This window comes from Gadus morhua, chromosome 11 (genome assembly GCF_902167405.1).
Source record: "Gadus morhua chromosome 11, gadMor3.0, whole genome shotgun sequence".
Lineage (NCBI taxonomy): Eukaryota > Metazoa > Chordata > Actinopteri > Gadiformes > Gadidae > Gadus > Gadus morhua.
Window position 1 is genome coordinate 11496642 of NC_044058.1, and position 13995 is coordinate 11510636.

Below are 13995 nucleotides of genomic sequence, written 5' to 3' on the forward strand. Positions count from 1 at the left end.
GCACCTATTTTAACGGCTGGTGTGGTTAGCCATTTACAAGCAGTTTCATTAGATCAATCTTCCAGCATACCAAGTGGACCCTAACCCTAAGTACCAACTGGTTGGCTGGCAGATTGATCAATCATCATACATTCGGGAGGACACTCCCACTTCTGATCATATAGCTAACGACATCATCATCACACAGCTGGTGAAGCAATAGGGTCTCTTTAAGTAGCTTCTGAAAACCTGTCAAATATTTCTGTCTCAACACGATTCTAAAGCTGCTGAGCTAATAGTTGCATGCGCCATAAGTGTGGCAATCAATTTTTCACAAAGTGTTTCCCAGAGAGACCTGACAGTGGATCGGATCGAGTTACAATGCCTGTTTTGTTTTCAGGCACTTTTTATGTTATATTCAAAACAAAACAAAATTAGAAGTCATTTGGCCATATCTCAAAGTTAACAAATATCTATTAGGGCTGACAAATATTTTATCGAATGATGGTATTTAAGAATAACTTATTGTAGGACCCTTGATTTAATTAAAATAATTAAATCTTTAATGAGACAATTGGTTTACATTATTCTTATAGAGAAACATTCACATCTTGGACAGTAGCAACAAAGGAAACAAAGGAGTGACCATCTCCCTCTCGAGGGACTGACCAAATTAATTTGAAATACTTAATATTTCCATAAAGTCCATAGTTAATCGTGATAATCGCAAATCCGTTCAAAATTTAATCTACAGAGAGATGCAGGCTGGTTATTCCTATAGCTGAGATCGATGATACGTTCATATGTTTATGGTTAGGTGTATCCTACCTTTATTGAAAGTCGGGCTGATCTGAAGAGTGATAACATTAAAGGCAGGACGGACATCAATCGCCTCAGTGACTGAACATAATGACGGCGCGTCTCATGATCGCCCCCCTGCTTCTATAAAAAGGCAGAATCGATTGTTTGAATTTCTGCACACTCTGGGCTGCCCTGAAGCTCTTTCAGATGTTTTGCGTATAAAGAGAGTTAAGATGTTGTTCCAACTGTTTTCATCGTCTGCTTTTGGTGGTTTATGGTACAAACGTTTGACCTCAATTGCTTGCCTTTATCAGAAGAACCTTTGAACCTTTTATATTGGACAGTAGCGACGTCATTTCAAGTGACGGTTGGACTCGAGATATTAATGATCCAACCCACAACATTTCAGTAAGGAGTGAAACATCCTAGTAACCAGGGTGCCTACCCCTCTATGTCTTCAAGTTATAATGGTGTGGAGTGGGACGTAATTGAAAACCGATACTGAAGTAACGGGTTTATCTGAACCACGCTGACCCCTACTGGCCTCTATATTGTTTCTGAAAAGATGTTCTCTTTCCTTCCATTCCATCAACTTTTTGTTTTTCCTGGTTCACTTTGTCAGAACGCTCTCCGTCTTGCCCTGATTTCTCCTCTCTTTCCCTGTTCTCCGGCAGTTTCTTCCTGGCCACCTACAATGTGAACGGCCAGCCCCCAAAGGAGAGCCTGGCTCCCTGGCTGAGCTGTTCCACCAGCCCCCCGGATGTGTACTGCGTGGGGTGAGTCTCTCTCCCATGCACCCATAACCATATTGAGTGGATATACTCAATACCTTTTTTCGTAGACGAGCTCCAACAGCCCAACACAACGCATTTCATCCTGGTTATTATGGTAGGAAATGGGGCGATGGCTGTTCACTGAAACTTCAAGACGTGACCTGAAATAATCCTTATTTTCTATATGTTTTTTAGCAACTTATTGAAAGTCAAGATTCAAATATGAAGTTTGAAATGTATATGTTTAATAAACACCACTTAGAGATAGATTTGTTGTCCTCAAAAGAGGAAAGTAATTTCCCAAGACTATGGGGCATAATCTTCTATTGCAACATATGCACTTGGATAGCCATTGAAATATGGAAATACAATGTACAGGAATCCATGTGTCAAAATCCATAAGCCTTGCCTAGTCGACCTAGATGATTGACGGTGTGTTCCTGCTGTTAGGTTCCAGGAGCTGGACCTGAGCAAGGAGGCGTTCTTCTTCAACGACACTCCCCGGGAGCCAGAGTGGATGCGGGCCGTGTCCGAGGCACTGCACCCCGACGCCAAGTATGCTTTAGTAAGCAAACGCCCTCCACTCTCCCTGCCCCCTTTGCACCTAAGACATGCATGCATCACGCTGAGGTTTTTCAGTTGCAGCCAGTCATCAACCGCAGCAGCACAAAGCTGAAAGTTAATCTCCCGTCTCGGCCTCTGCCTCTCTGTCTAGATTCATTGAGTTTGTGTCATATCAGTAACAGTAGCCATTCCTTCACATTTGATTCTTCACATCCTCCAAAAGCAGAATAAAGCATGTTCATGCTAGTTGTATTTCAGTTTTAATAGGTCTGTAGTCTGGCAACAAACGCTTCACATTGTGTGAGGACTTGGCAGAAGTTGATGACTCTGCAAACTGGAATGGAGCGTTTGTGTTTTTTGTGATTGTATTTCTTCCTCTTTTGTGCTGATCTCAGCTGACTGGCTTCCTTTTCACTTGGTGCCTTTTATTTCAGCTTTTTAAGCACAACTTTAGTTTAGCTACTTGTGGTCTGGCCTGGGTTGTGTTTTAAAGATCTAGTAATTTGACAAACCATTTATTTGATCTTGTTTCTTCTGCATGCGCCATCGGAGTAGGGCCCGACAGATATTGATTTTTGAGTGCCGATGCCGATTATTTTCAGAGAAAAATTACGATTACGATTTAATCGGCCGATTGAAAACAAAACAAAAAAAGCCTATCAAACGTAGTTTTTGATACCTTAAATATACTTTAATCACTTTTGACGAATATGTGAATTGAATGCAGAACCTTTGAGTGTTTTAGAATACATTTACAGTAAAAAATGAGTGTAATGTAAAATAAATAACTAACTCCCAATGTGCTGCGCTCGTGAGCAGTGACTAACACGTGCGTGCTGAGCAGTATGGTCTCACCGTTAGAGTCTACAGTATAACAAATTAACATGGCCTGGGACCTAAAGAAAAACAGGCACAACATGCTCAAACAACGCGTCTTGTGTACATTGGTGAGGTGAGCGCGCAGCTGCCTGAGCGAGCGTGCTTTCATGTTGTACGGTAAAATTCAATCTCCTCTTTTTTACTCCAGCTAAAGTTATTAGTTAGCAAGGCGAGTAGGAGCGCAATCTGCAGGATACTAAGCGCAATAACATTTAAAAAAAAATAATAATCTGTTGTAATCTGCGTCTTTTTGGCAGTTGTTGATTATTTTCAAAAAGGCTATAATCGGCCGATTAAATCGGCAGGCCGATGAATCGGTCGGGCCCTACATCGGAGAATTAAATAATTGTTTTTCAATGATCAATTTCTTCTCTTATGGACTACATTTTTCGTAATTGCACACATTCTGAGTGTTTTTTTGTCAGAATTCTTACAGTGTCAAATAAACAAAGGTTGTTTTTATGTATGTGGATGACCCTGAGAAGCAGGCGTGCCAGGAGATGGTTGAGGCAGTTTTGTAGATGAGCAGGCTGTCATGTCATGCAGGAAGAAAGACCTCAAGTTTAGTTGAGCGCTATTTGCGTTCTGGTCTTTTGCAGCTTGGCTTCAGGGTGCGAGTGTCTTCAGTGAACCAGGGTGCTGGTATTTTCATTGATCGCTTTTTAGTTACAAGCGGAGCAACAAAGTCTGTCTGTTAACATCTTCAGTGGACTATACACAGAGCCTCTATCGTGAATGGGGTAACCTATTTGCCATAGCTTTACTGGATGCAGGGGTATGATGATATGATGACAGCAACTGTTATAAGGGATACCCCCGCCAAGTGAGCAGAAAGTGTTCTGATAAAGCTGAGGTGCAGGGTGAGACAACCAGGGATCAAGGCAAGGTCCAGCGTGTTTCCGACGATGTGGGTTAGAGAATCGGGTTAATCACATGAATGAATGACAAATTCCAAATAAGCAAAAAAAAAGAAAAAAGTGAGTTTTGGCCAGGTGGGCACTGGGCAGCACACTACTAAAACAAAGTCTGAAATGTGTTTGGTTTGTTAAAGAGTAATAGAGGAGCAGACGGCAAGCACCTTATACGATGTGAACTAATGTATGTGTGTAATGTATGTATTTTATTTCATTCGCTTAAGTTTTAGCCTCGAGCTAGATATTGGGGCCACTCCACCACCTTTCTTTGATTCTTGAGATAATTGTGATCTAACGTAGTTAGTCTGATTCCATTTGTTTAACGCTAGAAATATGCATCTGGTTTTAACCAGGTTTCACGTAGTCCCAGGATATCCATCTTATTATCCATAATTAAATCCTGGACCAAAAGCGCTTTAGATGAAAGCAATCTTCATGATTCCTATTTTGAGCTCTTCCAGTCTATTAATGTCAGAGTGAGTTCGGATAAAGCTCAGCTCTTAGGAGGTTAGGGACCTAGTGAGGTTTTTACGTTGGGCCTCCACCTGCTTACACCTTGAGACACTGAGGGGCTGCACCACAGTACTTATAGGTGGAGTGTAAAACCAGTTCTCATCCGTGTGTGTGTTAGGGATGTTAACCGATGACAGTTTGACCGATGGTTGACCGTATCGACGTTAACCGATCAAAATTGTCGCTTGTTGTTGGTAAAAAAAAAAAAAAGATGATCAGATGAGGTGACTTATTGGAAGTTGGACGGTCAACGAGTCTCTAGCCCACTGTTTAATTTCTCCTCAAGTCTCAATTATTCCCGCATGCGAGCGGCGGAGAATATGATCTCTGAATTATTATGGACAGTAGACTAAACGCTATAAGACTACAGTCAGCCATCTCATTCCAAGATCTTTTTGGGTGAAGTGAAAACAATTATCCCTCAACCTCAATTTTTCCGTCTCCTCCAAACTAAACAAGCGGCGTCTCTTCGAAGCTGTCATTTTCTAAAATGAGCAGCGGCATTATTGCAAATGAGCTAACGCTGCCCGCTTCCGGCCCCTGGTGAATCCCGCGCAGGGTCTCAACAAGGTCCGTGCCTTCTCAGACCATTGTGGGCATTCGAGCCCGCTCTCTACAGTACACACGGTCAACTTGCAGTAAGCATCCCTCGTGTTTCAAATCAAACACAGATCGTGCCACGGTTAGAGCCACTGCCTCCCACTCTGAGAGTGTGTGTGTGTGTGAGTCGGAGGCCAAACGGGAGAGAGATAAGCAGAGTTACGAAAATAGCAGGCGGCTGGCGTGGCTCGAAATGGCAGTTATTTCAAATAGTACATTTTAATCTGATCGGTTAATGAGGCTCGTCGGCCGGTCAAGAATATTTTACATTTTTGCCTGTGTGTGTGTGTGTGTGTGTGTGTGTGTGCGTGTGCGTGTGCGTGTGCGTGTGCGTGCGTGCGTGCGTGCGTGCGTGCGGTTTGGAGGAGGTCTGATCCAGATGTTGTATATGTGTGCAGGTGACCCTGGTGGGTGGGGTTACGAGGTGGTCTGACCCAGATGTGGTGTGTGTGTGCAGGTGAAGCTGGTGCGGCTGGTGGGCATCATGCTCCTGGTCTACGTGAAGCGGGAACACGCTGAATTCCTCTCCGAGGTGGAGGCCGAGACGGTGGGCACCGGCATCATGGGCCGCATGGTGAGGGCCGTCGTCACGCCAACGCCGTCACAACACCTGTTCGACGGATACCGAACACTTTACCTGTTGTCTACCTTGTGGAGGAAACTCCTCATTGATGATTGACTCTCTCTCCATCTGTTGATTTTCCCTCTCGCTTTCCCTTCTCCATTTCCATCTTATTCCCCCGCCCCTCTCTCTCCCTTTCCCTGTCTCTTCTACTCTTGCGGCATCGCTAATTCTGCCCCCATTATCTCTCTCCTTCTCTCGATCCATCCCTCATTCTCTCTCTCACTCTCACCATGTCTGTCTCCTATCCCCTCTCTCTATTTCTCTCTCCATCTCTGTCTCTCTCCCCTTCTCTCTCCAGGGAAACAAAGGTGCCGTGGCTATCCGTTTCCACTTCCACAACTCTGATGTGTGTGTGGTGAACTCTCACCTGGCCGCTCATATTGAGGAGTATGAGAGGCGTAACCAGGACTACCGCGACATCTGCAGCCGCCTGCAGTTCAGACTGCTAGACCTCAGCCGCCCTCCACTCAACATCATGAAGCACAAGTAAACCCTCGTACTGTGAACATTGTTCAAGTAACTGTGCTCTTATTGTGAAGAGCGTGTATTTACCATGCCCTTACTGTCACATTTAATACAATTAATCCATGCACTTAGGCAGGCAGGTAGAATTAAATTATCTGACTTTTTTATATCAGCACATCTGATTGAGTGATTGCTGTTCGGCTGTAAAGAGTATTTCAACAAATATGGCCGAAAATGCTTTGAAAATATATTGACAACCCTAGCTTTAAATGTGATCGAATGTAAAATGATCGAAGAAACATGCTCTTATTGTTGCAAACATTTTATGAGAGATAATGTCTCAAATAGCTAAACCATAGCCAAGCTTTTGTATCAGAAATGTCTGAAAACTGCATTTCTGTTAACTCAACTATTTAATACAAACACTATACACGTTTCAGCTCTGCCTTTTACTCTCCAGCGAGTTATACACACTATGACTCTACTATACACTCAATGACTGAGTCTGCTATACACTCTCCAGCTAGCTATACGCTCTATGACTCTGCTATACACTCTCCATCTCTTCCCTGACCATCTGTAGGTGATGATCTGTAAGTGTGCGTCTCTCTCTGCCTGTCCTCAGTGTGGTGCTGTGGGTGGGAGACCTCAACTACAGGATCAGTGATCTGGACGTGGACCAGGTCAAGGAGCTGATCACCAAGAACGACTATGAAACCCTCCACAACTATGACCAGGTACTGCCCCCCCTGCTGGAGGGCAATATGAGCTGCACTGCAGACCACAGGGGCACCCCATGTTGATGAACGATTCATCACATTCAAACAGACATCGCAATGTAATGGAACGCGATTTACATGTCGCAAAGGGTGCGGAAAAAACAAAAAAAATTTGGGGGGATAATAACTAAACAACGAAAAAAAATAATTTGTTATTGACTGGAGATCAGTAAGATTCACATTTTTTTTTCTTTTACAATTCAATTCTTAAATAAAGATGTTGGAATATAAATTCATGCATCAATTCATCTCGACACATAGGCCTGGCCTAAAGGAAAGAGCAGTTGATATGTTGACTGTTGATATGTTGATTTCTTTGAGATATTGCGTCTAGGAAATATGAGACCAAATGCAAAAAAGCACGCAATAGGTGTAGAAAATGAACTCATTTAATGTATGCATACACCAGTCTCCTCTCTAGCAGAGTGAGCCCAGAATATAGTTTGTCTGAGCTATTTAAACAGTTTGCCTGTGAGTTGCCTGGGTTCTCATCTAGCAGAGGAATGCATGAGGGGGATCACTGATTCCCTGTGACCGGTTTACCCCAGGCACAATGGCCAACGCTAGATGACACTAGGAACCGATAGGGTGGCTAGATAATACTAGGAATAGAAAACAAAACTTAATTGTTTAATAATTCTAATTCTGTTTTAACACAATAATTCTTACTGACTTTAACAACATATGGATGTTTCCGTCCCACTCCTCAGCTGAAGCGACAGCTGGATGAGGAGGCGGTGTTTGAGGGCTTTATCGAGGGAGAGATCCAGTTCCAGCCCACCTACAAGTACGACACAGGCTCCAACGACTGGGACACCAGGTAACCACTCCACTTTCTTTCATATTCTATTTGTTTGAATATATATTTTCCGTTGTGTGTGTGTGGGTGATGGCTGGTTTAACCTGTGCAAATTGATTTCACACACATCTGTATGCAGTTGCACAGCATCTGCATACCTCCCCCAGGCCCAGAGTCCAATCAGTCTGACTTGGGCCAGGTTGAGGCTCCCTAGACCAGCCTCCATCCACTCACACTCCCTCATTCCTGTAGTGAGAAATGTCGGGCCCCTGCATGGTGTGACCGGATCCTGTGGCGAGGGAAGAACATCACGCAGTCTAGTTACCAGAGTCACATGACCCTGAAGACCAGCGACCACAAACCAGTCAGCTCACTGCTTCAGATAGGGGTGAGAAACGGATCCCCCTCAAACACATCAGGCTCTTTCCGTGGCTCCTTGCATGCTTATGTTTTGAAAAAACAATTTAGTTTGCTTTTACTCTCCTGAAAGTGTCTATTCTTTCTAAAACTAAAACCATTTTTCAGTTCAGTGTGTTGGAGTTTTGTTTTGGATTTGAACCAGATTACTTGCTCACTTAAGAAGAGTAAATCAATGTGGAGGGCTTTTATTCAGCAGTTATTTTCATCTCTGTGTGGTTCTTCTGTCTTTATCTCCAGATCAAGGTAGTGAACGAAGAGGCCTACAAGAAGAAGTTTGAAGAAATCGTGCGTACGATAGACAAGATGGAGAACGAGTGTATTCCATCTGTGACGCTGTCTAGGAGAGAGGTAACATCCTTATAACATCATATTCCTTTCTAGGGGTTTGGTGGGAGGCCCTTTTTTGGGGGGATTTTTATTTTTATTTTTTTCAAAACCTTGCTCACTTCTGCTCTTTCCAACTCTCAAATGCTGCCTACAGTAGCCTCTATAACCTTTTGGAATCGGGTAATATATTGCACCTGATTTCAACCCATGATATCTTGTTACTAGTTTTGGGCGACTGAGATTGATGATTGGACTATTAAAAATCCTTGGAAATTATTTTTTATTGAATATCGTCAACCTCAATCGTCAACCAAATATAGTGTATTTTATCGGATTAGGAACTGATTGATCCCCTATTCCTTTCAGAACATTTTGATATCAATTCTTAGATATCGTATATTATTAATAAACTTTTACCAGAATTTAATATACAATACAGATTAAACAGATACAGCAATCAATCCAATATTACGAAAAATACTAAAGTACTTGTATTCACCTTACATGTTCAAATATTTACTAGTGGACATCTGACCACTATTAATCGCTGCACTATGTACATATATATGATGCACCAACCATGCGCTCACTGCAATTCATTGTCCTGCCTGTGTGTCCTGCCAGCTCCACTTCCAGGACGTGAAGTACATGGAGCACCACACGGAGAGCCTGACGCTGTACAACGACGGCCAGGTGCCCTGCCAGTTTGAGTTCATCAAGAAGCTGGACGAGCCCACCTACAGCAAGCCCTGGCTCACCGCCAACCCCCCCAAGGGTTTCCTGGCACAGGGTAGGTACCACGGCGCCGTGGTACACCTCTGCTCTTCTCTGTCTGTACATGAAGTCATTGAGCAGACGGCTTAAATCCAACCCGGCTCTCAAGTGAGGCTGAGAGCCATCCAAGCACTCAAAGCTAAATTGTAGTTGCGACAAAGCAATAGTGTCGTGCTGCACCGCCTCATTAGGAAAAAAACAAACAGGTGGAGCTAGGGGAGTCTTCGACTAAGGTTTTGCATCGTCAAATCTGATTGGTCAGGCCAGACCCATCAACTGATCTTCGGTCCCTGTGTAATATATATTTTAATATAAATCAGACAATACCTTCGTTCAACTCGCCTGCTCTCTCAGTGTAGGCGTGTATTGAAATTGGGCGGATGACGATGTATTGAAATCCATTATAGTCCAAAGATTGTTAAGCTGCTCCCATAGCTACACCTCTGTTTGATGCAACCCAGGTAAGCGCATCTTTGTATGTATCTCAAATAGTGCCCAAAAACGAACAAATCCACAAGTTTAGATTGTGTGTTGACACACCACTGCCCATACTCACGGGCTTGGAGATTGAGGCACGCAGTTAGGATTATGTGCAAAGATACTGGATTCGTTATAGCCGATAATATATAATGATAATATATTATATAATAACAAGCAATAATATCAAATTATTATTATTACAACTAAATTTCCCACTTTGGCAGTGTCATTACAATTACGATTAGGGCATTTAGCAGACGCTTTTATCCAAAGCGACTTACATCGGTTAATACACACATTGAAACACTGACGGAAGAGTCAACCATGCAAGGCGACAGCCAGCTCGTCAGGAGCAATTAGGGTTGTCTTGCTCGGGGACGCATCAACGCTCTAGCTAGGAGGAGCTGGGGATCGAACTAGCAACCATTCAAGTTCAAGACAACTGATCTACCTCCTGAGCTGAACGCCCCACCATTACGTTCAGAATTATATGTAAACCATCCCGACATCAGCCCCCGGCATCCATCCCCCCGCTGCTCTGCTCTTCCCCCCTCCCAGGGGCTGAGGTGGACATCGACCTGGAGGTGTTTGTGAACCGCGCCACGGCCCCGGACCTCAACCTGGGCCTCGAGCAGATCGAGGACATCCTGGTGCTGCACCTGGAGCGCGGCAAGGACTACTTCCTCTCCGTGTCAGGGAACTACCTGTCCAGCTGCTACGGGACCCCCATCACCACGCTGTGCCAGCTGAGGGAACCCATCCGAGACATGCCGCTGCCCACGGTCCGAGCTCTGGTGGGAGGCCGTCTTGTATCCCACTGTGACCAAACGATAGCTTCTATCCAGGAAGTCGATCAATTGTCACTTAATTATTTTTTTTTAGTGTTGAGTTATAGTCGAGTAATCAATTGATCCCATAATGCTATGCTACATTATTCTGGGTATTATATTGATGTTCTGAAAATATACATAATATATTAGTATTCAATTGTACAGTCGAGTCAATTATCTCTTTAGCACATATGCTCTGGTACTTCATTTCGGTTATTAATGTTATTGATATGATGATAAGAAATGTAATGAGTCCTTATTGAGCACTTTGTTGTCGCCTGTTCTCCAGTCAAAGGGTGGGGAGAATCCCGAGGTGGGGGAAAAGCCACTGGGCATCCCTAAAGAGATTTGGATGATGGTGGACCACTTATTTCGCAACGCAATCAAACAGGTAGGTCGCACCGATACACTTCTTGGTTTTGCTGCTTAAAAACAAAGATATGAAACCAAGTTCAGGAATTCCTGGCATTACCTCACGTGTCTATGTGCTTCAATGTGTACACTTTTCCTCGTGTTTGAAGTACCTGACATAGGAAATATATATCTTAAATTCAGTTGACATATCTCTATTTCAAGCTCTTGTGCCCAGCAGACGCATTTATCCAATGTAACTTGCAGTGATAATCAATGAGCAGGAGTTGGCTTCTTTGGGACTTCAACAAAGATGGTGATGGGGTTAAAATGATCACCATTTCTCTCTCTCTCTCTCTCTCTCTCTCTCTCTCTCTCTCTCTCTCTCTCTCTCTCTCTCTCTCTCTCTCTCTCTCTCTCTCTCTCTCTCTCTCTCTCTCTCTCTCTCTCTCTCTCTCTCTCTCTCTCTCTCTCTCTCTCTCTCTCTCTCTCTCTCTCTCTCTCTCTCTCTCTCTCTCTCTCTCTCTCTCTCTCTCTCTCTCTCTCTCTCTCTCTCTCTCTCTCTCTCTCTCTCTCTCCAGGAGGATCTGTTCCAACAACCCGGCCTCCGCAGTGAGTTCCAGGAGATCAGGGATTACCTGGACACAGGTGTACCAGACTCACTCCGTATCCTTTTACAGTATTTATATCACCGCAAAGTGAGTCAGCGTTACGGAGGTGGAATCCTTACCTGCCACCCTCGCTGTGTTGTAAACAAAACCATGAGACCCCCGCTGCATACCTTTTGCGTCACCTCCTGCCTCCTACACGCTCTCCCCAGGTGCAACCTCTGGCATCATCTCCAATACGTGTGACCATGTCTGATTTATGCAATGGGGCAATCCTGATCATCCCCAGACCTGATTCTCTAGAGTTAATGTGTGAATGGCCTATTTGAGGAGGTAATCGAGAGTAGTAGATATAGAAATAAAATGTCTGTTTAATTTCTATCCTGAAAAGATACATAAGCCTCTAAATTCAATCTTTACCTTGAATGACGAAATAGGACAACGCCTTCTTTTCTTTCTATCTTTCTTTCTTTTTTTTCTTTTTTTACCTTGGAGCATGTCATGTGCAAAGTTGCCCTCCATGACCTTATGACCCCCAGCTGGCAGTAACCACTCTGTGGCTGAGGCCCTGCTCCTCTTCCTGGAGTCCCTCCCAGAACCTGTGGTGCCCTACTCCTTATACCAGCAGTGTCTGGACTGCTGCTCCAGCCCCATGCTCTGCAAGAAGGTCAGCCCAGGGATGCCAACAATGAAGGGATTGTACTCTTGTGTGTGTGTGTGTGTGTGTGTGTGTGTGTGTGTGTTCAATCACATTCCATTTGGATGGAGGCTTTTAGCCGAAACGTCCAATTGCAATTTGCAAGTGTGTGTGTGTGTGTGTGTGTGTGTGTGTGTGTGTGTGTGTGTGTGTGTGTGTGTGTGTGTGTGTGTGTGTGTGTGTGTGTGTGTGTGTGTGTGCGCGCTTTGTTTTGAATAATGCATTTGTTTCCTTCCAGGTAATTTCCAAACTACCTCAGTGCCATAAAAACGTGTTTGACTATCTTGCTGCCTTTCTCCGCGAGCTGTTGAAGAACTCCGAACACAACCATCTGGACGTCAATATATTAGGTGAGAACGGGAGGAACAGCACAGCAGCTGGCCAGAATCTGTACTCTCTGTACCGTCTTTTTTGCGAACGTCTGCAGTTTCGCACAGCCAAGAGAAGCTATTTAAGTTAGACCTGGTGTTTCACCATCTGATTGCAAATATAAGTTGAGTAGAGGGGGAAACGATAGTGTTATGAATAAGATCTTCAACTCCCAGCCTTTGATCCTCGATGTCCGAAGCCTATTAAAATAACATTATAATCTTAAAGGTCGGGTGTGGGATTTGCAAAACGCCCGCAGATTTTGAAAACACACAACTCAAATGGTCCTACCCCCTCTCCTTCAACGCTGACTCTGGCTCCACCCATTCCAACTACCTTGACGCGCAATCATGCACGAAAAAAAAAACACCGAGGCGCGAGTGCGAGCCATTAGCTATAGCTAGCTCCAGTAGCTACCGCAGGATAACAACAAACAGGAGCTTGCGCTGGGCCCCGTTTCCCGATATCGATGGATCTTCGCTCGTAAGATGGTTCGAAAGATGGATCTTTCGAACCATCGATCATTGCTTTGGAGCGTTTCCCGAAACTCCTCATAACGTGAACGCGCATTCGCTGCACTCACGACGATCGTAGGATTGTACCTGTCCACTGACATGGTGCTGAAACGGGCTAGGACGCAGGGGGAGACGCAGGAATGTCGGTGGAAAATGGGGTTAAAAAGGGTTAAAATATCTCCCCATCAAGGCCAACCGCAGAGTAGCCTACGAAAAGAATAGATTGCAATAATATGAATGCTAAAGATATTATAACACAATTGATTAAGCCTAGGCCGACATATATATCAGTCCTAATCCTGAGCGCACGATCGGGAGGTGGAAGTTGCGCTTTAGATGCCTTCACAATTCCAGCGGAGGGCTCCAGTTTTCGCCGGCCAAGTCATGCGCTGTGATATATGTGACAGCTATGTTGCACAACATTGCAGCTAAGGCTGGGGTAGCTTTGGTTGAACCGGAGGACATTGAGGACGATGACGTCGAGGAAGATCGGTGTGAGGACGGCCTCCCTCATAACTACGCGGCTGGTTTTCATGCACGTCGAAGAGTGATTGAGACTTTTTTTTAAACCCCCTCCAACCTCCCACATGTCACTAAACATTCCCGTCAAAGTGACCAATCCCCACCATATCCCAGCATTTTGCCTGCTCCTTTGCATTTTTTTAAATATTTTTATAATCAATATTTTTATTATTTTTTTATTTTATTTTTTTTTACATTATTTTAGGCTACGTTTTATGAGTAGCCTATGTCAGTCTGCACAAATCCCCCCCACTTTCTCTCATACATTTTAAGTGCCTGCCTGCAGCCTGCTCAAACATTTCCTGGACTGTCTCTCAAACTAAGAACATAATAATGGCCCACATTAGGCTCAGACGCACGTGATACACCATTACCAATGTGTTATAATAAAACGCATCCAATACTAGGAAT

At 44.1% G+C, this 13995-nt stretch overlaps 1 protein-coding gene across 6 annotated transcripts in view; it reads left to right on the forward strand.

Moving 5' to 3' along the window:
- The window catches only part of inpp5b (inositol polyphosphate-5-phosphatase B), a 29778-nt gene that overhangs the window by 15071 nt on the left and 712 nt on the right, over positions 1-13995 (forward strand). For all 6 annotated transcript variants that reach the window (XM_030369644.1, XM_030369643.1, XM_030369648.1 and 3 more), the window contains 14 exons: positions 1455-1556; positions 2004-2118; positions 5481-5597; positions 5947-6134; positions 6739-6850; positions 7603-7712; positions 7944-8079; positions 8349-8459; positions 9063-9228; positions 10251-10486; positions 10812-10913; positions 11455-11539; positions 12021-12148; positions 12417-12528. In XM_030369644.1, coding sequence (XP_030225504.1) covers positions 1455-1556; positions 2004-2118; positions 5481-5597; positions 5947-6134; positions 6739-6850; positions 7603-7712; positions 7944-8079; positions 8349-8459; positions 9063-9228; positions 10251-10486; positions 10812-10913; positions 11455-11539; positions 12021-12148; positions 12417-12528 — 1820 coding nt within the window. The remainder of the gene's footprint in view (positions 1-1454; positions 1557-2003; positions 2119-5480; positions 5598-5946; positions 6135-6738; positions 6851-7602; positions 7713-7943; positions 8080-8348; positions 8460-9062; positions 9229-10250; positions 10487-10811; positions 10914-11454; positions 11540-12020; positions 12149-12416; positions 12529-13995) is intronic.